The following is a 23363-nucleotide window of genomic DNA, read 5'->3' on the forward strand; positions in this document are numbered from 1 at the left end:
ACATTTTCATTTTTATAATTATACATTAAAAATATAGAAGTACACATAATTTTAAAAGAATTAAAAAAAATAAAATAAAATAACTAAATAAACATGAAATATATCACTGATTTTCATTAAATAAATAATATTTATGTCTTACTATTCATTAAAAAAAAAGTGATATGTATTTTTAAAATATTTTTTAAAAAAAAATTAAATTTTTCTTCTTAAAGATAATAACTTACAAAGTTATTTAGTTTTTAGTCTATATTTTAATTAGAATTTAGCATCTATTCATTTTTTGTTTCTAAAATTTTGAGAGTCGTTATATTAAAATATCACATAAATATACAAAAAGTAATTTGTATTATAAATTTTTATAGTTAGAAAGATTTTTTTTTCTTTTTCTCCTTCTTTAATATAAAAGTAGTATTATTTATACTTTATAACAAAAAAAAAAAAAAAAATTTATATTTTATTACATACTACTTTTTCTTAAATATATTTTTTGTTATATATATATTTTTTTTTCGTATTAGTGCAAATAAGATATTAATATTCTAAGCAATTTATTGAGAAGCTTAAATAATTACACAATATAATAACTTAAGCTTCAAAAAAAATAAAAAATAAAAATAAAATAAACATTTTTATTTTTATACCTTTAATAGAATAATAATATATGGAAATAATGGAAATTACTATAAAAAAAATTTTGCAATAAAATAGTATTATTCTCATATTGTGCAAAATTAAGAGAAGTATTATATTTATATCTTTTTTTTTTTTTTTTTTTTTTTTTGTAAAAAGATATTTTATTCATAAAAAAAAAGGATATTCTTTCAATAATATTTTTTTTTTTTAATTATTTCTTTTTTTACTAAAAATTTTTCATATATTTTTCCTATTCTAAAAATTAATTTATTTTTTTTTTTTAATTATTATATTTTTATTTTTATTTTAATTTTATTTATTTTTATTTTTTTATGGAATTTAATTAACTAGCCAATACAATATTTTTGTATTTACATATTTTTTTTTTTCTTTTTTTTTGTATTCCTAATTTTTTTTGGAAATTAAGATATAAGTAGTATACATATTTTATTGTAAATATTATATATACTTGATCTCAATAAAATGATTTGCATTTTTATATTAAAAATTTTTTATTTTATATAACATTAGTTCATTATTATAACTCATTTAAAATATTTAATATTGTATTTTTACAAAAGAAAAAAAATCTTAAAAAAAGTAATTTAATTAAAAGGCAATTCAACTATATTTTATATCTCATTTTTTTTTTTGTTTTTTTGTTTTTTTGTACCATATATTATCTTTTTAATAATATTTCGAATTGTGTATTTTTATTTATATATTACAAGTATAAAAAAAAATTAATAAAAGGATAAAAAAATGAAAAAAGTAGTTAAAGTATCTTTTTTATTAATTGTGTATTATATATTTTTGTTACTTCATAAAGTAACAATTTGTGTTTATATAGATATATCTCATTTTAACGATGATCTTTTTGATAGTATACTAAAATCAGATCTATCATATATGAGTAATCATTTGACCATTAATGAAAATAATAAATCAAATAAAAGAAAAAAAAGAAACGAATCTGATATAGATGATATTAATATACTAACAGACATGTTATCACGGATTATTCCATATAATTTTTCAGTTTATTCGATATCAGTTCCCGATGAAAATATGAGTAGTTATAATAGTGAAATTAATAACTTTTTAGATTTTGTAAACATATATGATCATGATATTAATAACACAATTGTGCACCATTTAAATCAAACACAACCAATAAAGGGATGTGAAAATGATATAAAAAATTATAACTGTGATAAAGATATATTAAAATGTATAACGTTAAATAAGAAGGGCCTATCACAAAGTTGCCAAAATTCTTTAAACAATTCATTACTATATTCATGTATTGACGATTCAGAACTTTTTTGTAATGACTATTCCAAATTTTCAAAAATTTATAAATGTTTAAAGGAAAATTTTTTTCAATTAGGTAACAAGTGTTTAAATATCTTAAGCTACTACGAAAAAATTATGCAAAAATTACATAAAATAAAAAGTAAACCATATGATAATCAAGATTATTTACTTTTTGAAAAAGAAAAGATAAATTTTGTTGATGGAGATAATAATGTTGATAATACAAATAATTTGAAAATTACTATTGAATTTAATGAAGATGATAATAAAAAACATATTCTTAATGGTTCTAGTAAACAAAAATCAAATGTTTCAGATAATTTAAGAAAAGAATATAGTTCTATTTTACCTTCAGTACATCATAATAATTTAGCAGATTTCAAACCAAAAAATTATGTTTATAAATATTTTTTATATTTTTTTGAATTTTTATTTATTTTATTTATAGTATATATTTTAATAATATATATTAAGAAATATTATGTTTTGAATTCAAATAAATTTTATATAATAAAGGAGAAAAATAAATTAGCTAAATTGTGACAAATATATTTATATAAATTTAATGTATTTTCGTTAGTATGATTTATTAACAATATAATTTGTAAAAAAATTATGTAAATACAAAAGTATTCTTAAATTTATTATTCGTAGAGAAACTTTATATATACATTGCATAAATTATATAAAAAATAAGGTAGAGAATTAAATACTTTATAAATAATATCAAAATTTGTGATATTAAAAAAATTTGAGAAACAAATAAGTGTGTATAATCTATTTGTAATTATTATTATTCATTTTTTTTTTTTTTTTTGTTTATTCTTTTTTTTTCTTTTGCTTATATTTTTTTTATTTCTTCCTTTTTTTAGTATTCCGATGAGCATTAAAAAAAAAAAATTTGAATATTACTGATATATTAAGAAAAATTACTTTTATTATTTCACTTTTTTTTTTTTAGTTTTACAATTTGTTGCGTGTACATCTGTTCTAAATTATATATTTATATATACCATTTTGAATGTTTTTTAGTAAATATTTATCAGTTCACAATTTGTTTTGCTTCTAAGTTTCTTTTTGCGCCTAAATTTTTATTTATCCTTAAGGATTATTTTTTTTCATTTTACATTTATTTCATCTTTCTTTTTTAAATATATTATACATATATGAATATTCTTTTTTAAAAATCATAAAATTTTGTAGTTTTTATTTATTTTGTGTAAAAAAAAGTAAAAATAAATTTTTATATTTTAAAAATTTATTTTTGCTTAAATCTAAATGTTAATTAGTAAAATAAAATTTTTTTATATGCACATAAGCATCATACTTTTTTTTCTTTAATAGTCATAATAAAACTAAAAACTTTTGAAAAAATTTATAAATATCAAATATTTTAATTGAAATTCTACGTATCTGTTGTTTAATACTTTAAATGATTCTAAATAATAAAAAATCTATATCCTATATATTTAATCATATAATTTATCTGAATTTAACACGATTGAAAAAAAAAAAAAAAGTTACATTGCTCCTTGTTTTATTTTTTTAAATCTAATTTTTGTATTTATGTATATACTTTTTTCTTATGCTGGAATATTACATATGTTTCAGTATAATAAAAAAATCAAATAAAAATAAATTTTTACACATGTGTTATTTTTTATTAGCATATATTTGGTTCTTTTCTTTTTCGTTTATTTGAATGTCTTTAAATATTTAAATAGATATATATATAATAATTAAAAAATATTAATGCATAAATAAATATTGTAATATTGTATTAATTATAATAATATTAATAAGTATTTTAATTAGATATATTACTGAAATAACTTATATATATAGTTCATATAAACAAATAATATAAAGCTTTTTTCTTGTATAAAAAATTTTTAAATTAAATATATTTTAATAAATCATTAAACATAATTTTTTTGAAAGTTTTTTTTTTTCTTTTTTAAATTTTTATATTTTTGGAATTTTTTATATAATATATTTTTTTTTAAGAAAATGAAAAAAAAATGTAGAAAAGGAGATAAAATGTATGCAAAATTAGAGGGACATTTATGTTAAATTTTTTTTATTTATTTCAAAAAACAAAACACTTTTTTTTTTTTTATTATTACAATTCATTTCTAAAACATAGAAAAAATAACGTGAGCTATGTATCACATAAAGAAAAAAAAAAAAAAAAATTCCATTTTTATATATTTATATTTTAAAAATATGTATGTTTGAATACCATGATAAGGAAAATTCTTATTTAAAATTTTTATTAATGATATAAATATTTTATATAATATTTTTTTATTTGCTTTTTAAAAATAGATTATAGATATTTAAAAAAAAAAGAAAAACTTGATGAATGTTTATTTAATATATTTTACTTGTTAATATTAAATAAAAAAAAAAGGAAAATTTTTTCCTAATGGATTTTAAATTTTTATTGATATCTTTTTTCTTACATTTCTATATGTGAACAAATATTATATATATATATATATATATATATATATATATATATATATATATATATATATATATTATATATATTTTATATAATATACAATATATTTATCTAAAAAAATTATTAGTATGCTTTGTCTTTTTTTTTTTTTATATTATTATGTTAAAAAAGATAAAATTTTATTAAGAATATTATTTGTTTTACATATTTCCATAAAATTTCATATATATTTTAAAATAAAATAAAATTAAAGAATTAGAAATGAATTAATCATTATTTTATTAATTTTTTTTTCTTTATCTTAAAAAGATTATTTAAATTTTTTATTTAAAAAAGTAGACATTAAATAGTTAATGAACCTTTGAAACGATAATAAATATTTTAATTTTTAATAGTTTACCATTATAATGCCATTTATTTACTAAAGAATAACATAAAAAAAAATTATATATAGAAAAAAAAAGATAAAATTTTTTTAATATAATTTTATATTTGTATATAATATAATATTTATTAATAAGATACATGAATTATATTAATATAGTTTTTCTATTTTTTTTTTTTTTTTTTTTTTTGTATTTAAAAGCTTAACGATTTTAATGTATTTTTTGTTCTTTACATTTCTTTAGGAATTATAGTTTTTATTTATTATTTTTATTTATTTTTTTTTTTTTTTGACGTAAAATTGAATGAGTTTTTAGATTTTAGGTTTTTTTCCTCTTTTATAATTTTTGATTTTTATATATTCTAAAATATTTTCTTTATTATTAATTTTTTTTTTAAATTATATTTATTAAAAAATTATGTTGTTTTATTAATATTTTATTATTATGTTTTAAAAATGAAAGATTTATACATATTTCTTCATTTTATGTAATAAACGCTATAACCCTCTTTTTTTCTTCTTTTTTTTTCTTTTTTTTTTCTTTTAATTACTTAAAACAAATAAAATGGCAACACAAAGCAGGACAAAAGGATGGGAAAAAGAATCAAAAATAAATGCGGATTATGAATATGAAAAATTAGTAAAATTAGAAAAGAAATTTAATATAAAATGTTGGCTAAATAAAGGGCAAAGAGAAGGATATTTATATAATATAGTTCCAACAACAATGAATGTAGTTATAAAAAGTGCTAATAAATCTCAAAAAAAAACAGGTAATAATTTGCTACTTTTATTATTCATATTATTATATGTAATAATATAAAGGATTTATGCTTTTTTTTTTTTTTTTTGTTTTGTTTATAGGGGTTCATATGTATTTTGTATCGGATAACAACAAGACATGGAGATTAACCCTATTTTATCGCCCTTATTTTTATTTGAAAACAAAAAATATATACAATTATGAAGAAGTGACAAAATTTTTAAAAAAAGAATTAGATAAATATAATGTAGAGATCGAATATGTAAAGAAAGAGGATTTAAGCTTATATGATCACTTAAATAAAAAAAGGAGTTATTTAAGCAATATATTTTTTAAGGTATCATTTGATACAATTGATAATTTAATGAGTGCTAGAGATTTTCTATCAAGAATAATAGAAAAAAACAAAAAACATAAAAAAGAATACAATTCTAATTATGATAGACATATTTTCAATGAAGAAGAACTGTCTTATAGTAAAGTAGAATTTTCATGCAAGCATGACTATTCTTATTCCTGTACTAAATATGAAGAACAAAATGAAAAGTCACTAAAAAAAAAATATGGAAATAAAAATGAAGAGGAAGAAGAAGAAAACAGAAAAGTAAACAAAAAATATGATAATAATTTAATAAACACAAATAACAAATTAAATATGAATGACATCATAGTTAATACGAAAAAACATATTTTAAGTAAAGAAGAAATTATGAGTGAAATTGTTGAAATATATGAATACGATGTAAAATATATAACAAGAATTTGTATAGATAAAAGTATAAGGTGCGGATTATGGTATAAAATAACAAGAGAAGAAGATGAATTATATACTGAGTTAATTCATTTCGAAATCCTAAATAAAAAAGTATTAGCTCCTCTAAATGTCTTAGCATGGGATATAGAATGTTATAAAGATGAATTAAAATTTCCAGACAAAGAAAAAGATGAAATAATATTAATATCATATATGTATAATGCTCAAGGTTATTTAATAGTAAATAGAAATGTTATGAGTAAGAACATAAGAGAGTTTTTATATAAGCCAAATGAGGAATATTCTGGTGCTGGAAGTTTTAAAGTTTTTAATGAAAAAAATGAATATTTTTTATTAAAAAGATTTCTAGAACATATAAAACTACTGAAAATACATATATTTGTAACATATAATGGTGATTTTTTTGATATTCCTTATTTATATAGAAGATGTGAAATTAACAATTTAAGTGTTCCAAGAGAAGTAGGTTTTATTATGAATAATAAACAGGAATGTTCATGTAACTTCATACTGAATATAGATGCTTATAAATGGGTAGAAAGAGATTCTTATTTACCTAATGGGTCCAGGACGTTAAAAAGTGTTTGCAAAATTAAGTTAAAATATAATCCAACAGAAGTAGATCCTGAACTAATGGTTCCCATTGCAAAAAATAATCCTCAACATTTAGCTGTTTACAGTGTTTCTGATGCTGTAGCTACTTTTTATTTATATGATAAATTTATTCATAATTTTTTATTTGCTTTATGTTCTATTATTCCAATGAATCCTGATAATGTTTTACGTCAAGGAAGTGGTACCTTATGTGAACAATTATTAATGGCAGAAGCTTATAAAAAAAATATTTTGTTTCCTAATAAATCCAAACCTATTTATAATCAGTATTTTACTGATCCCGAAAATAAAAAAAAATATTTTATTTATGATGATTCTTTTGTAGGTGGTACTGTTCAAAGTTTAAAATGTGGAATTTATAGAGATGATCTTAAGGAATATTTTAATCTTGATGTAGAAACTTATAAATATCTTTTGAATAATATTGATAATATTCTTGATTTTTGGATTCAGAAAGATTTGAATAAAAATTGTAAAATAAATGATAGTAACTACATTAGTAAAAGTCAAATACTGAACTTTGAGAAAATTAAAACTGATATAATAAATAAACTAAATTTTTTTATCCAAAATCCTAACATAAATATATGTCCTAATATTTATCATTTAGATGTTGCTGCTATGTATCCAAATATTATTTTGTCCCATCGTTTACAACCAAATGCTATAATCACTCCAGATCATTGCTTTAATTGTTCTTTTTATAAACAGCGTCATTTATGTCAAAAAAAAATGATATGGAAAAGAAAATTAGAAATATCTCCTATTGATTATGGGCATGTATTATCTCTCAAACAAGACCTAAAGACAAGGTTATTTTATCCTCAAAAGAGCTATTTTAAATTACAAAACAAAGAAGATTCAGAAACCAGCACAAATGACAATTCGGAGGAAATGCATATCAGCAAAAAAAAATCGTAAGTTTCTTTATCTTTTTTGTTATGCATAAATAAATAAAAAAATGATTAATTTTATAAATATATATTTATTAATTATTGTTTTCATAAATAAAATGATTGTAATTATATATATTTATATATTTTTTATTACAGATGGAATGAATTAACAGAAAAACAACAACACGACGAACTAATGAAAGTAATAAAAGATTGTTCTCAAAAAGTTTTTAAGAAAACAAAAGTATCAAAAGAAGTAGATGCTTCAAGTTTAGTATGTCAAAGAGAAAATTCATTTTATGTAGATACTGTAAGAACTTTTAGGGATAGGAGATATGTTTATAAAAAAGGATTGAAAGAATGTGAACATGAAAAAAGAGAATTGCTAAAACAAAAAAGAATTGATTATATAAAAATTCAAGAATTGGATGATAAAATATTATTAAATGATTCCTTACAATTAGCACATAAATGTATATTAAATAGTTTTTATGGTTATGTTAAAAGAAAAAGTAGTAGATGGTATTCTGACCAAATGGGAGCAATTGTTACATATACAGGTTCTCAAATAATAAATGGAGCATTTAATTTAATCAATAAAATTGGAATACCTATGGAATTAGATACAGACGGAATATGGTGTATGCTTCCAAAGCATTTTCCTGAAATATATGAAGTTTTTATTTTGGATAAAAAATTATTAAATAAGAAAAAAGAATATGAAAATAAATATGATGAGGACTTAAAAAATGATCCAAATATAAAAAAAGTAGAATTTGAATTTCCGACTAATATATTAAATTTTGAAATGCATAAAAAGTGGACTAATAATCAGTATTTAATCTATAACGAAGAAACAGATGATTATGAATGTATCAGTAAAAATGAAATATTTTTTGAGTTAGATGGACCATGGCATGGTATGTTTTTACCTGCTTCAGAAAAATCAGATGACTTACTAAAAAAAAGATACGTAGTTTTTAATGATAAATATAAAATTAGTGAATTAAAAGGCTTTGAAATAAAAAGAAGAGGAGAATTAAGAATTATTCAAAGATTTCAGAGTGAAATTTTTAACCATTTTTTAAAAGGAAAAACAAAAGAAGAATCATATTATTACGCATCATTAACAGCAAATAAATGGAAAAATTTAATAGATACTAAAGCTGTAGATATTGATAATGATGATGAATTATTTGATTTAATTTTGGCAAAAAAAGTTTTAAATAAATCTGTCAAAGAACAGCCAAATGCAAAAAGCTTTGGTATAACTACTGCCAAAAGATTGAGTGAATTATTAAGTAATGCAAGTTATATTGAAGATAACAATGTTTCTACACAATTTATTGTTGCCTCTAAACCAGTAGGTTCAGACATTACTTTCAGAGCTATACCTATACAAATATTTAAAACAAATATAGATACTCAAATTTACTATTTGAGTAAATGGTTAGGTACAAAACTTCCACCAAATGTGCCAGTTAATGTTAGAGATATTATTGATTGGGATTATTATAAGCAAAAATTGGAAGTTCAAATTTTAAAATTAGTAATTATTCCTGCTATTAAACAGAACATTAATAACCCAATTACATCTATATCAATACCTGATTGGTTAAAGAAGCAAATAAATATTTCTGAGGGAAAGCAAAAGAAAATTACTTCTTTTTTTGTTAAAAAAGCTAAAAAAAAAAGTGAAACCATCGAAGATAAAGATAGAGAAATAGGAAATGAAATAAATGAAACTGGAGAAACAAACATAGGAGTTTGTAATGATTCTATAGAAAAAAAAAGTCCATTAAATAATGAAGACATACCAACAACTACGATAACAAAAAAGAAAAGATTATTAGAACAGTATTTATTAGATAATTTTATAACAAAAAAAAAAAAGTTATTATTATTAAATGACAACGATACATCAAAGATAGTTTATAAAAAAATAAATTCATTTGATAACCACCAAGAAAACAGTGACAATATTATAATAATTGAACATGAAAAAATTAATATTAATAATCTAAAAGGTAAAGATTTACATAATTTATTTGAAACTAATTTTAAAAGGTGGATGCTAATTAATAATAAAATTTGGAAAAATAATAGAAATCAAATTAAAAAAATTAGAATTGAAGATAAATCTAGAAAGAAAGCAATATCTTTTAATGAAGAAGATGAAAAAAATAACTCTCAAAAAATTACAAATTTAGAGCCAAAATATTTACATACCATTCAAAATGCAATGGATATTGTATATTTGTATAAGAAAATTAAAAAAAAAAAGAGTGACAAAAAAAATGGCAATGTTCCTTTAAATAACATAAAAAATGAAAAACAAACATTATTAAAGCCCTATTTGAAATATTTTAAACATGAAACAGAGTCAGATTCTTCTAATGATGAAAAGAATTTTTTTAATGAAAATGATGTGATAGATGAAAATGATGATGATGGTATTTATTATGCAATAGTATCATTAAAAAATATGAATAAATTCTATAAAATAAAATTACAAATATATCGTCATATATATATTAACAATTATGAACAACTAGATATAAAGAGCAATAGTAAAATTACTATAAAACTAATATGTTCTAATAATGAAAATGCACTGTTTAAATCGAAAGCTTATGCTAATTTTTTTCTTCCTAGAAATATCAAAGTATTTAATTTATATGAATTTATTATGACTGAAAAATATTTCAATCAATATATCATTAATACCTTAAATGCAAATTATCATGAAAATATAATTTCCGTATATGAAACGAAAATACCTCTTTATTATGATTTCTTAAGTAGATATGGAAATTCAGTAGAAATTGATTCAAATAATTATAATTCTATTTTTGATGAAAATAAATATTTTAAGTCTCATTGTTTTACTAGAGTAGAACCAAATAAAGGCAAAAATATATCACAAGATTATTTAGATGATATACATATTATATATATAAATATATTTCATACAGTCGTAGATAATATTTGTAACCGTATTTTTATCAATGTTTTTGATCAATATGAAGAAAATAATGATGATATATTATTTGGTAACAAAATTATGTTTAGTGGAATTGGAAAAGAAAATGATTTTGATCCTTATGAAATTTTTATAAAGTTCATACAACTCGATAAGTTTTATCTAGATTTAATAAAAAATAAGACGACTAATTCAAAAGAAAATAATATGAGCAATGATATGCATAAATGCCAAAAAAATAACCTTAATGACTTAAGTTCTTTTAATAATATACAAAATAATGTTCAAAATAAAACTTCAGCCAATGACATTGCTACCTTAATAAATGGATGTACTGAAAACAGTTATATAATTAATATTGAAAACGAGAAAATTAAAAAGGAGGTATTAAATAATATGTTTAATAAAGAATTTTTTATAAAAAATATACAAAGAGATTTTTTATTTTTATATCATTATAGAAAATTTGATGTTTATTACGAAGATAATTCTAATGTTTATAAAGTTTTGGAGTACTTAGATTTATACCTAAATAAATATCGTCATAATATGCTAGTAGGAAAGAAAAAGTATATTTTTTATGTATCATCAACTATTGATAAAAAAAAATTAGGTTGGTGGACTACTAACAAATATTTTCCTTGCTATTTCTACAAATTTGAAAATAGCTATAAATATCAAAATATACCAAAAAAAAATTACAAAAATGAAGTTTTTAATTTATCCTTAGAACTTTTTTATGAAAATTATCATAGAGTAGAAGAAGATTTAAACTTTGCTCGAATATCAAACATCCCATTGTTTAATTTATTAAATATAAAAAAAAAAAATCAAAAACATAAATTTATTTATGATGTTTTATATGCATCTTTCCTAAAAAGGTATAAAGGAATATTGTGGTTATCTTATTTTGGTAATTATGATTTAGGTATCCCATGCTTAAATATAAATAATTTTTGTGATTATGATATAGTGAAAAAAAACATAGACATAATAAACCAAGGAATATACAGGGGTTACATTGTTCATTTATTTTTTAATGAGTCTCTTATTTTTAATAGTGTTAGACTTTTTACAAAATATTCCAATGTAAAAAGTTCTAATGAATATAGAAATTTTGTTAAAAAGAGAGATTCTAAAAAATCTTTTGAAAAAAATCTAAAAACTCACAATAAAAATAATACAAATAAAGATTTAAAAAATATAGATGAACTTAATGAAGAAAATATGTTAATGGAAAATGATAACAAAAATAATAATTCTTCTAATAATGAAAATGATATATTAAATTCATCTGATCATAATCAGAAAAAAAATCTAATTCAGAATAAGTATGATATTAATTCAATAGTAGAGCAAGATTCCCACGTTTCTCAATTTAGTAATTTTGCATTCAAGTTATTAGGGCAATCCTTAGAATACTTAATTTCTAAAATATCTTCTTTATCTATGTTAATTACAAATAAAACTTTTGAAAATATTTCAGATATTTTTACGTCTTTTTATTCATGGATATCTAATAACTCCAGTTTACTTTATGATGTAGCATTATATAATAAAGTATTAGAATGTTCTGAAATATATCAAAATAATTTAATAAGCATTATGAAAAAAAAATTTAACGCTAACATTATATTTGCTGATTTGAGAAACTTTGTTATTTCTTTTAATGAATTTTCTATTATATCAGGTAGAAATATTTTAAAAAATTTAGTACAGTATTTTTCTTCTAGTGATTCTATATATGCTAATGTTCCTTTTTATATTAAACAAGAATATATAGCAGCATGTCAATTTGATAAATATAATTTTATAAGATATAAAGAGTATTCTAATCCTAACGAAGAAAACACTGACGAAAATTTAAAAATAATTGAATACTTACCACCCATCTGTGAATCTTTTTTAAGATATGTTTTAGATGTTATCACTTTAAACCCTTTACACGATACAATTGCACTTTATGAAAGTAATCATAAGAAAAATGAGAATATTCAAAGTGAAGGCAAAACAGATGTTAATAAAATAATTCATAAAGATGAAAAAAATTATTTTAATGTAATATTTAAATCAGATAAATTAACTGATAAAATAAATTTAGCACAAAAAGCTAAATTACAATATATATATGACAAATCTTTTGAAGATCTAGAGGAAATCTGCGAAAGCTTTTCTTTGATAAACGAAAATGTTGATGCTTTATCTTACAAAATTGAAGAAAAATTAAAAGAGCTTTGGTTTATTCCTGGTAATATATATAAGAAAATTAAAAAATCAATAAAATACAAAAAATATTTAATAGAAAATTATTGGCCTTATGACGATGACGAAATAGATGAAAATAATTTAAACATAGCACCATTTTTATTTCCACCAGCTCTAGGTAATTTAGCGAAGCAAGAAAATAACTGGAGACTGGAAATTGTAAAATTTTGTATTTTTTTAATGCAGAATGATAAATTATTAAATTTAGAAAATGAAAACTCTAATGAAGCTTTTCACGAAAAAAGACATGAATTGTATGATATAGTAGGAGAAAGTGAATATAATAGAAAAAATTCTTTTTGGAAAAGTCCATGCCACGAATTAATTTTAAAAGACATTTTTTGTGAAAATTGTTCATCTGTATATCACATGAATGTTGTAACAAGTTTAGTTGAAGCAGAAATAAACGGAAAACCTTCATTTATTTGGTTATGTAAAAATTGTAATTCTAAGTATGATAATGAGTTTATAGAATTAAAAATTTTATCATTATTACAAGAAACATTTGATGCATACAATGTAAGAAAAAAAATTTTTTTTTTTCTTGTTTTCTATATTTGAATTTCATTTTATTTTATTTATTTTTTTTTTTTTGTGCATTTATATATAGGCCCAAGATTTAGTGTGTAATAATTGTAATGCTATAAAATCATTTCACAGGAGATCAATTTGTAAGTGTGGTCAGATGTTTAAACCTCGTTTAGATATAAACAATTGGATACAAACATTAGAGATTATGGAAAATTTAGCAAGTATGCTAAACATGTCTTTATTATCAGATGTTTTAAAATCTATGAAAACTCATCTTATATAAAACTTTTTTTTTAAGTATATAGTTCAATTTTTTTTTAATTGTATTTTTTTTATTATTTAAAAAAATGAATTCATTTGTGTTATCTATACTTGTGATAAACGCATACATATTTATGTATGCTATATTGATTTTGTATATTATTTTATAAAAACAATTATAACAAAAAAAAAAAGCTTCTATTAAAAATAATTATAAAAACCTCCACATAATATTTATATTAGGAAGAAAAAATTAATTTTTCTAAATATTAATAAAATTTTGCATATTTCAAGAATAGATGTATTATCATCATGCACCTTAAAAAAGCTAAGAAAGTCTACCCCTTTTTTAATTTTATATTCTAATTATCGTTAAATTTATTCATGATATTTTTTTACACTAAGACATTTTTCTAATTTTATGTAACTTGTTTATTTTTTTTTTTTTTTTCTTCTCAAGGCTATTCACTTTTACTAAATGCCTTTTTCTTTTTTTTATATTTCTGCAAGGTATATTCAATCACATTATTACTCTTTTACATTTTTTAAATACGAATGTACGTCTGCAAATATCAAATAGATTATTAAAATTATACATATATATATACATATTCTATAATTTTTGTATAAATATATAATAATTAAGAACAAAAAATCCAAATAAACAAATTAACAGTTCCATAATTTTTAACATGAAAAAAAAACTTCTAGAAACAAGTTAATTTTTTATATAATAAAAATTTTGTATTAGAAGATATAAAATAAAGATGAGACTTTAACTTTATATATTTAATTTATCTAAAATTATCTTAAAATATAAAAATTTCTTTTTATAAGAACTTTTTTTTTATTATACCTTTAATAACTAAATATTGCAAAGGATTCGGTAAAAAAGCATGTAGTGGTTCAAAAGCTGAGTCAACAATATCCCTAGATAGAAAATTATAAAAAATTTTCGGATTTAAAAAAAAAAATTCAGATATAAAATCCCAAAAAAATAAAGTGAAAAATACATTGAATTCTCAATTTTTTTTTTCTTTTTATATATACTGAATTCTTTTTTTATGAACTTTTAACAATCTCTGCTTATCGTTCATAAATTCCTCCTCCTCAGCTTTTCTGTGAATTTCTTCTACTCTCATCAAGGAATCCAAAGCTTCAAGAGTTTCTTGTGTGTCTTCTACAGGTGCCTTAAAAATATGAATAGAAAATTTTTTTTTTATAATAAATGTATTTTTTTTTTCAACACTTGAATTTGTGATATTTTTATTTTTTGTTACGTGTATATTTATTTTAAAATCTTCATCACCTTCTATCATTTTTTTTAATTTAGAACGATTAGCCTATATATGTATATATAATACATATTTAAAAAAAAAAAATGCATTTTATAATTTTTAAAAATATTAATTCACATAACTTTATAAAGTTAAATTTATTTATTTAAAAATAAAGTAAGTTTTATTATATATTTTTCATACTGGACCTATAGGAATAATTTTTTCATTTAGAACAATATTGTTGTGCATAATGCACATAAGTAAGAAACAAAATGATACAAAAAAATAATTCATTTTAATTTATTTAGAAATTAATATAATTTCATAAGGAAGCTTTTATTTTATTTTATTTTATTTATTTATTTTTTTTTTTTTTTTTTGTGTAAAACAGTGGTTTATAATTTATTCTTTAATAATTGAATTATCTTAGAACATTCATTAAGTGCCCTTTTAATGATTTAAATAATTTTGTTACTCTTTTATATAATTAAACCCAATGTATTTTTGAACAGTCAAGAAGTAATAATTGGAAAAAAAAAAAAGAAAAACACTGTAGATACATCTTTTCATCTAGCTATTTTTTTTTTTTAATACAAAAAAAAAAAAAAAAAATATATATATATATATACATATATATATATTATTATTACTATTTTTACTATTATTAAATATAAAATTTACTAAAAGGATGTTTTCCATTCTATTGTGTGCTTTATATATTTATTTTGTTGAATGGTGAGCAACATGCATTATATTTAATTTTTTTTTTTATAGAATTTTTGAATGTTGAAAATATTTCTACTTTCTTTATATATATATATAATTTAAGTGAAAAAAAAATGATTACATATCATTTTTTGTTACAAATAATGTTTGAAACCATTTTGTTTTTTAAAAAAAAGGAATCAAGAATGAATGCGTTAGATAAATTCTGTTGTAATTTTTTTTTTTCTTCCAATAAATAAAAATTAACTACAAATTAATTGATATTACAAATTTTTATTTGTTTACTATTGTTTAAAAAATTAATTTTTATAAATTATATTTTAAGTAGGCATTACTGAATTTTTTGTTTTATTATGTGTTCCATTACTTTTTTTTTTTTTTTTTATTGTTGTTAATTTATGAATTCAATAAATTAACTATTTAATTCTTTCGTGAAAAATGAAATTATACAAATTTTATATTTTAACTCCATTAAAATAATAATTTCCTAATAAATTTTTTTTAAATATAATTAAAATACATGTTTTTTAAACTTAGATGTCATAAATTATTTTTTAAGCTATAAAAATATGGAGAATTAAAAAAAAAATTTTACATTTAATATTTATTATTCATACAAAAAAAAAAAAAAAAAGAAAAATGATTTTATAATTCATTTTTTTTTTTTATATGTATTTTATATATTTATTTATGTAATTTCCCCTTTTTCACTATTAATTTATTTTAATTTTTATACTTATATTATTTCATATAAGCATGTTTTGAATCCTTACATGCTTTTAATATGTTGTTTTTTACATTTATTGTCATAAATTTTAAATAATTATTAATCATAATTTTTTAATATTTTTAATATATATATATACTTATATATTCTTTTCTAATATATATACGGTTTTTTGTTCCATTTGTTTTTATTATTAAATAATAAAAAGTTGTTAACGGAAATGGAAAATGAAGGTATTTACGAAGAAAATGATAAAGTAAATAACCAGAAAAAAAATGGAATAAAAAGAGTTACTCGTAAATGTCTTGATCTAATTGATGTTAAATGTAGTCATTTAATAACTCTAATGAATAAAAATCATTCTAGTGAAGTTTTAACAAATTATCAATTTAGTGACGATGAAATAAAGTTTTATTCAGATGAAAATTCTCCAAAAGATATTTACTGCCCTGAAAGTTCCTATACAAATGATGATTTTAAAAATTTGCTAGGATGGGTTCCTAGAAATTTAAGAATTGTTGAGCCTACTAGTACAGACTCTATTCCTTGTGCTTTTTTCTTATCTGATATTATGTCTTTAAAAAATGATAAAGTAATTTTATATTTACACAAATTTAATGAAGACTTAGGTACAACTATTCCAACAGTGTATGCATTACATAAAAAATTAAATATGAATATAATTGCCATGGAATATTCTGGGTATGGCGTAAGTTTTGATAATTATGAGCAAAAACTAGTGTCTGTTGTTAATGATTCTTTTACTATTATAAAATTCATTGTAAATTTTTTGAAAATACCATATAATAATATATGTATTTTGTGTTATGAATTTTTAGCTAGTTGTGCTATAGAAGTGATTAATCGGCTTGAATATATGCACGAAAAAAAGATATCATTTGGAGGATTAATTATCATTAAACCCCAATTTTTAGAAATTATTAATATATCAGAATATAAGAAAGATGATATTACAGAAAGAAATAATATTTGTGATAATATTGTGACAAGTAATGGCTTAATTGATGAATACATTCATCAAAGCAAAGAAGAAGACGTGATAATAAATGAAGAGAGTACAAACGAACAAGATTCAAGTAATAAGTTGTTAAACGAAAAAAAAAGTAAAATGAATCTCAAAAAATCTTTCCAAACAAACTCTTATATGAAAAGAGAGAAAAAGATAAATAAAATGAACAATAGCAATGGAAATGAGGAGAAAATAAAGGGACACAATAAGCAAGAAGATATTCATAAAAAAAAAAAAAAATATATGGAAAAAATTAATTTAAATAAAAAAGGAAGTATTTTTAATAATAAAATAGTTTATAAAGATATTTTGAGCACAAATTATCATGCTTATAATGGCATAATTACGTGTGATATGTCTCTATTTTATAACAACAGTGCCTATAAAATCACAGAAAATAATGATATTCCTTATTTATTAATGAAAAGAATATTAAAAGACACCTTTGATATAAATCATGTTAAAAGTTCTATTAAATCAATCTCTTGTCCAATTTTAATTTTCCATCCTGAAAATTATTCATACAAAAATTCTTGTTCCCATATTTTGCTAAATAGTGCCAATCAATGTTTTAAAAAAGCTGCTTTTTCATTTGATTTTATGAATGAAGATTTTATCACAGCTTTTAAATGGTTTTTTTCTGAAAATTGTGATTCTCAAAAAAAAGAAAAATTGTTTAAAAATTTATTATATTTATACATACATCCTAAATATGATAATTTTGAACATAATAAAAAGAATATAAACAATGATATAAATAATGATGCTAATAATAGTATAAATAATGACCTTAACAAAAATTTTAGTTCTTTTAATAATAATTTAAATAAAAGTTCTAATAGTAATTTAAATAATAATTCTAATGATTATGATGAAGATAACTATAATAATATCAGTACTATAAATATTCCTAATGAAATTTTCGTATGCCCAGAAATAAATGAAAATATTCACAATTAAGAAGGAGACAATTTTTTTTTTTTTTTGAATTAATATACCTATAAATTTATTATTTTTTTGAAATAGGTATTTACCATAATAGGAAATACAAATGTGAAAGAAAAATATATGAATTTTTTCAATTTAAAAGAGAATTTATTTTTTATTTTAGTATTTTTTAATTTCTTTTTTTTTTTTTTTTTGTTTTTTTATTAATCATATATTATCTTTTTAATTAATATATTACATATTTTCAAACATAATTCCAGTATTTTTAATTTTTATAGTTTATTTTTCCTTTTTTTTTAAAATATGAAAGGGGATAAGTTTTTACAGTTTATCTTTATTGAGTACTTTTCACTTCTACATTTTTTGATGTTTTTTTGATAGATTTCATTTCAAACTATATTTTTTTTTATATAAATTTTTTAGTTGTATTTATTTATTCTAATTTAGATTTATGCTTAATTTTATTAATATATTTATATGTTGTTCTATTGATTATATATTTTACAGTGAATAAATGTTTAACTTTTTTTTTTTTGTTATAAAAAATGTTTTATTTTTTATTTAGTTTGTGCAATCATATTTTTAAGCTACTTTTTTTTTTCTTTCTCTATTTTAATACTTATTTAATAATTCTTTACTATCCTTTTCTTAATTTTATTTTATAAAAATTAGAAATAGAATATAAAAATATAAATTCTTTTATTAAATGTAAATGATTCTTTCAAAAAAAACATATTTTCATATTTTGATGTATATACACATTTTCCCAATTTAAAGAAATTTACCTTTTTAATTTTAAACTATCTTATAAAGTGTAAAATTAAATTAATAAGAAATAAGAAAATAATAATTTCTGAAAATAAAGAACAAAATGATTTATTTAAAAAATTAATTGTAAAATTCTAATAATTTAGTTCATAATAATTCATTTTTACTACTTGTATTATCTTAATTTTTTTTTTCTTTTTATAATATCATTAAAAATTTTATTTGTACAAATTAAAATGAAATATATGTCAATTATTTTTTTGTACTTTTTCTATTTTATTATTCAAAGGATTGATTGTTATAAAAAAGATCATTATAGTTTTCTTAATACTAAATCTAATAAAAATATTTCTAAGTAATAAAGAGAATTTTTTTTTTTTTTTATATTAATTATTTATATTCCCACAAAACATAAATTAAATTAATACTTTAGAGATTTAAATGAATTAAATAAGATAAATGAAGAATTAGTTACAAATGAAAAAGAAGATGATGATGATGAAGATGAAGAATTAGAAAATTCAGATTTTGATGATTTAGCGCATAAAAGCCTTGAAAATGTATGTTGGCAAAATATTTTATATAAAATTAAGATGGGTATATGTATAAATATATGTATATTTTTTCTTTTTTAAAGGCTGAAGAACAGGCAACTATTGATCTTGAAAATGCAGAAATAGAAAATCTTTTAGATAATGGTTTTTATTAATATATTTTTATTTTTATCATTTTTTACTATTATCTTATTTTATTTTATTTTTTTTAAGAAATATTTAGAATAATTCAAGAAAGACTAAAAAAATTATGGTTCACTAATGATATAAGATATTATTTCAATCATTATTTTTAATTTAGTCGATAAATTTTATTATTTATTACACTTAACATCTTATATTATAATTACTATTATCTTCCTTTTTATTTATTTATTTTTTAATGTAATTAGGTATATTGGTAAATGTAGGAGAGATTACTCTAGTGTATGTCCTTTAGGTTATATAAAGAATGTTTAATGCAATTTGATATTTTTATTTAAAAAAAAAAAAAAAATTAGAAATAGTTTTATATTTTTAAAATTAATGTATAGAGTTTGTGTATATTTTAATTTAAATTAAGTATTTTTATAATTAATTAAACATTGTTTGCATAATGTAGTTAAGATAAAACGGGATTTTTAAATATAAAATCCTTATATTCATGCACTTACAAAATTATTCTTTATATTATTTTCTTATAAGGATGGAGAATATCTACTTATGATGAAAACCTTTGTATTCCACCTGATACATATGAGGGACTGTTAAAAAAAAAAAAATTAAAAAAAAAACTTTTAAATACTTCCAATGAAATTATGTATTATATATATATATATTTTATTGCTACATAGATGTAGATCAATTGATTTTTCAAACAGCTCAAATACTGATAAAGAGCTTTTTGCTTGGAAATGCGAAGTTGAATGGCCATGTGTTAACTGTAAAAATTGATTACTATAATAAATAGAAAATCGAATTTTTTTTTTTTTTTTTTTGTTTATCAATAAATAATTTATAAATTATTATTTCTTGAACTATTTTATAGATTCCTATCCTATAAAATACTATTTTATTTATTTTTTTTTTTCTTAAGCTCCTAAATTAAAAGTCATGGGCAAATGCCCACTAAGATGGACATCCGTCGGGAATAACCTATGTGTAGCACCTGAAGTAAAAATTAAAATTCTACCTTCCTATTTTTAAAGAAAAAAAAAAAATTTACTCTGAATTATTAAATTATTTTATAAGAGAATTCATTCGTCAATTTTTTATTTAGAACTTTAAAATAAAATTTTGCTACATAAAATTTTTTTAAAAATTATGATATAAAAAAAATACATTATTCTCAAAAAATTGTTTATTATTATTATTTTTTTTTTATAGGATTATGTTGGTAAATGCCCACCTGCTATAAATTTGTCAAATTATGATTATGAAATGAGAGTTAGATGGGCTAATGAATGTAAAATAAAAAAAATATATTTTAAATAATAAATAAAAAACTCCTTATAAAAATAATTATATATTTATTTTTATATATAATTAGGTAATGTTGAGTGGATTTCTCAACCTAAAACAGAATATGCTATTACACATGAAAAAATTTTAAGATATTCTGGAGGCCCTATAGAAGAAAGTGGAAATGTTGTAAAAATTATTCATAAGAAATAATTTTATTTATTATTTTTTTTTTTTAAACAATGCTACGAATAATTTTCTGTTTCTTTAATGCAAATTTTTGTATAAAGTAATTATTGGAATTATATTTTTTAAAAATGCAAAAATTTATTAAAAACACATCAATTTTATTTTGTAAATTTTTTTTTTATTTTATTTTTTTTTTATGTCTTGCTTAAAAGAAAAAAAAAAAAAAAAAAAGTGATATTTGCAAATAAAGAAATGAAATTTTCTCAAATGAATATTAGAATTATATATATATAAAATTATTTTTTATAGTGATTTTCTGAACCTTTCCGATTCTCTTTTTTTCTCATTTTTAATTTTTTAATGTTATTTTTAATTTCTGCTTTTATTTCTTCTGTATTAAAATTTAAAGGATTCTCTAAATCATTTTCAAAACCTGGGATACATCCATTTTCACATTTACAATTGCCACCTAAGTATGTTGGTATATCCTAAAGAAATATAAATTTAGAGTATATATATATATGTTTTTAAAAGAATATAATTTTTTTTATTTGAATTTACATCTTTATGAACAAGTAGAGAAAACCAATCACAATCGGCTGGTTCTTTACTTGGAACAACTTTGGGAATTTCTAATTTATTTAATGTTCTTTTACTTATACCAAATGCCTTTAATGTTTCAATAGTTATTCTAATATATGATGGAGCATTTATTAAATACTAAGAAAAAAAAAAAAATTACATATAATATATATATATAATGTTAGAGAAAGAATGTTATAGATATAAGTACTGTTTTTCCAACTAATTGAGGATGTAGAAATTCAGACAGTTTTGAAGTATTTGCAAAAACTCTTAAAAATCTTCTATCAAATTTTTTAAGCATAAATCCCTTTAAATCAATAAAACGAAAAGTTCTACATAGCATATTATTTCTTTTAGTTTGTTCGTTACATACTATGAATTCATGCTCATTTGAGTAAACAATATAATCTATAAGAATATTTTCAGGTACATTATCTAATAATAAAGTAAAATTACATAATTTTAATCTTGCTATTACAACAGGTTGCTTATCTATAGTTGACTTGTGTTCACATGCTGCTAATGCTTTTTTAATGAAAGAATAATATGGTTTTACTCTATCTGGAAGTACTAAATCATCATCTCCTGAATATATTTCTCTATTTTTTAATAATGGATAAACATTTTTTTTCCTCCACATAACAGCTTTTTCAATTGAATTTACTGCTTCTTCTAACTTATCACCATATGAAAGAATATATCTAATTAAAATCACATCTTCTATACTATCTTTTATATTTTTTATTTTCATTAACCTTTTTACAGTTTTTAATTGGTCTTCATAGTTTTTCAGTAACACATCTAAATTAGATGATAATGTTCCTGGTGAAGTACTCATATTCCTCTTTTTTTATTTTTTCCTCTTTTCTCTTTTCTTTTTTTCTTCTTTTTTAATTATACTTGTTAATAATATTTTTTATATTAATAATAATTAAAATAATATTTCTCATTAAATATATATATATGTATATACATATTAACAACTATTTTTAAAAACTTATTAAAAGTATTATTTCCGAATATTCACTAATGATTCTTTTGCAAATTATATATTTGTAAATTTCTCATAATTTACAAATATTATACTAGAAATTATATGTAATGCATAATTGTTATATATTTTATTATTGTCATATATTCATTTACTTTTTTTTTTTTTTTATAATTAATGCTATAAAAAAAAATTTACGCTTTATTCAATATCTTTTCATTATCATAACTA

At 19.1% G+C, this 23363-nt stretch overlaps 6 protein-coding genes across 6 annotated transcripts; 4 read left to right on the forward strand and 2 right to left on the reverse strand.

The window, feature by feature from the left end:
* Window positions 1-1398: 1398 nt before the first annotated feature.
* PRELSG_1117900 (conserved Plasmodium protein, unknown function) lies at window positions 1399-2496 on the forward strand (the record flags this gene model as incomplete). The annotated part of the gene is made up of 1 exon (XM_028677448.1): window positions 1399-2496. One exon carries the CDS (start codon window positions 1399-1401, stop codon window positions 2494-2496), a length of 1098 nt encoding a protein of 365 aa, XP_028533835.1.
* A 2874-nt stretch (window positions 2497-5370) lies between these two features.
* Window positions 5371-13916, forward strand: PRELSG_1118000 (DNA polymerase epsilon, catalytic subunit a, putative; the record flags this gene model as incomplete). Its single annotated transcript, XM_028677449.1, has 4 exons — window positions 5371-5578; window positions 5670-7875; window positions 8011-13648; window positions 13713-13916. 4 exons carry the CDS (start codon window positions 5371-5373, stop codon window positions 13914-13916), a joined length of 8256 nt encoding a protein of 2751 aa, XP_028533836.1.
* Window positions 13917-14422: 506 nt separating this feature from the next.
* On the reverse strand, window positions 14423-15468 carry PSOP6 (secreted ookinete protein, putative; the record flags this gene model as incomplete). The annotated part of the gene is made up of 5 exons (XM_028677450.1): window positions 14423-14457; window positions 14751-14824; window positions 14945-15084; window positions 15175-15237; window positions 15376-15468. 5 exons carry the CDS (start codon window positions 15466-15468, stop codon window positions 14423-14425), a joined length of 405 nt encoding a protein of 134 aa, XP_028533837.1.
* Window positions 15469-16847: 1379 nt separating this feature from the next.
* Window positions 16848-18617, forward strand: PRELSG_1118200 (conserved Plasmodium protein, unknown function; the record flags this gene model as incomplete). The annotated part of the gene is made up of 1 exon (XM_028677451.1): window positions 16848-18617. The coding sequence occupies one exon, from the start codon at window positions 16848-16850 to the stop codon at window positions 18615-18617; it is 1770 nt and encodes a 589-aa protein (XP_028533838.1).
* A 992-nt stretch (window positions 18618-19609) lies between these two features.
* PRELSG_1118300 (CPW-WPC family protein, putative) lies at window positions 19610-21580 on the forward strand (the record flags this gene model as incomplete). The annotated part of the gene is made up of 10 exons (XM_028677452.1): window positions 19610-19728; window positions 19807-19933; window positions 20011-20071; window positions 20141-20180; window positions 20320-20366; window positions 20612-20672; window positions 20761-20849; window positions 21003-21079; window positions 21293-21371; window positions 21456-21580. 10 exons carry the CDS (start codon window positions 19610-19612, stop codon window positions 21578-21580), a joined length of 825 nt encoding a protein of 274 aa, XP_028533839.1.
* Window positions 21581-21852: 272 nt separating this feature from the next.
* PRELSG_1118400 (sec14-like cytosolic factor or phosphatidylinositol/phosphatidylcholine transfer protein, putative) lies at window positions 21853-22979 on the reverse strand (the record flags this gene model as incomplete). The annotated part of the gene is made up of 3 exons (XM_028677453.1): window positions 21853-22044; window positions 22118-22276; window positions 22350-22979. The coding sequence occupies 3 exons, from the start codon at window positions 22977-22979 to the stop codon at window positions 21853-21855; spliced, it is 981 nt and encodes a 326-aa protein (XP_028533840.1).
* Window positions 22980-23363: the final 384 nt, after the last annotated feature.

The sequence above is a fragment of the Plasmodium relictum genome (assembly GCF_900005765.1).
Source record: "Plasmodium relictum strain SGS1 genome assembly, chromosome: 11".
Classification (NCBI taxonomy): domain Eukaryota; phylum Apicomplexa; class Aconoidasida; order Haemosporida; family Plasmodiidae; genus Plasmodium; species Plasmodium relictum.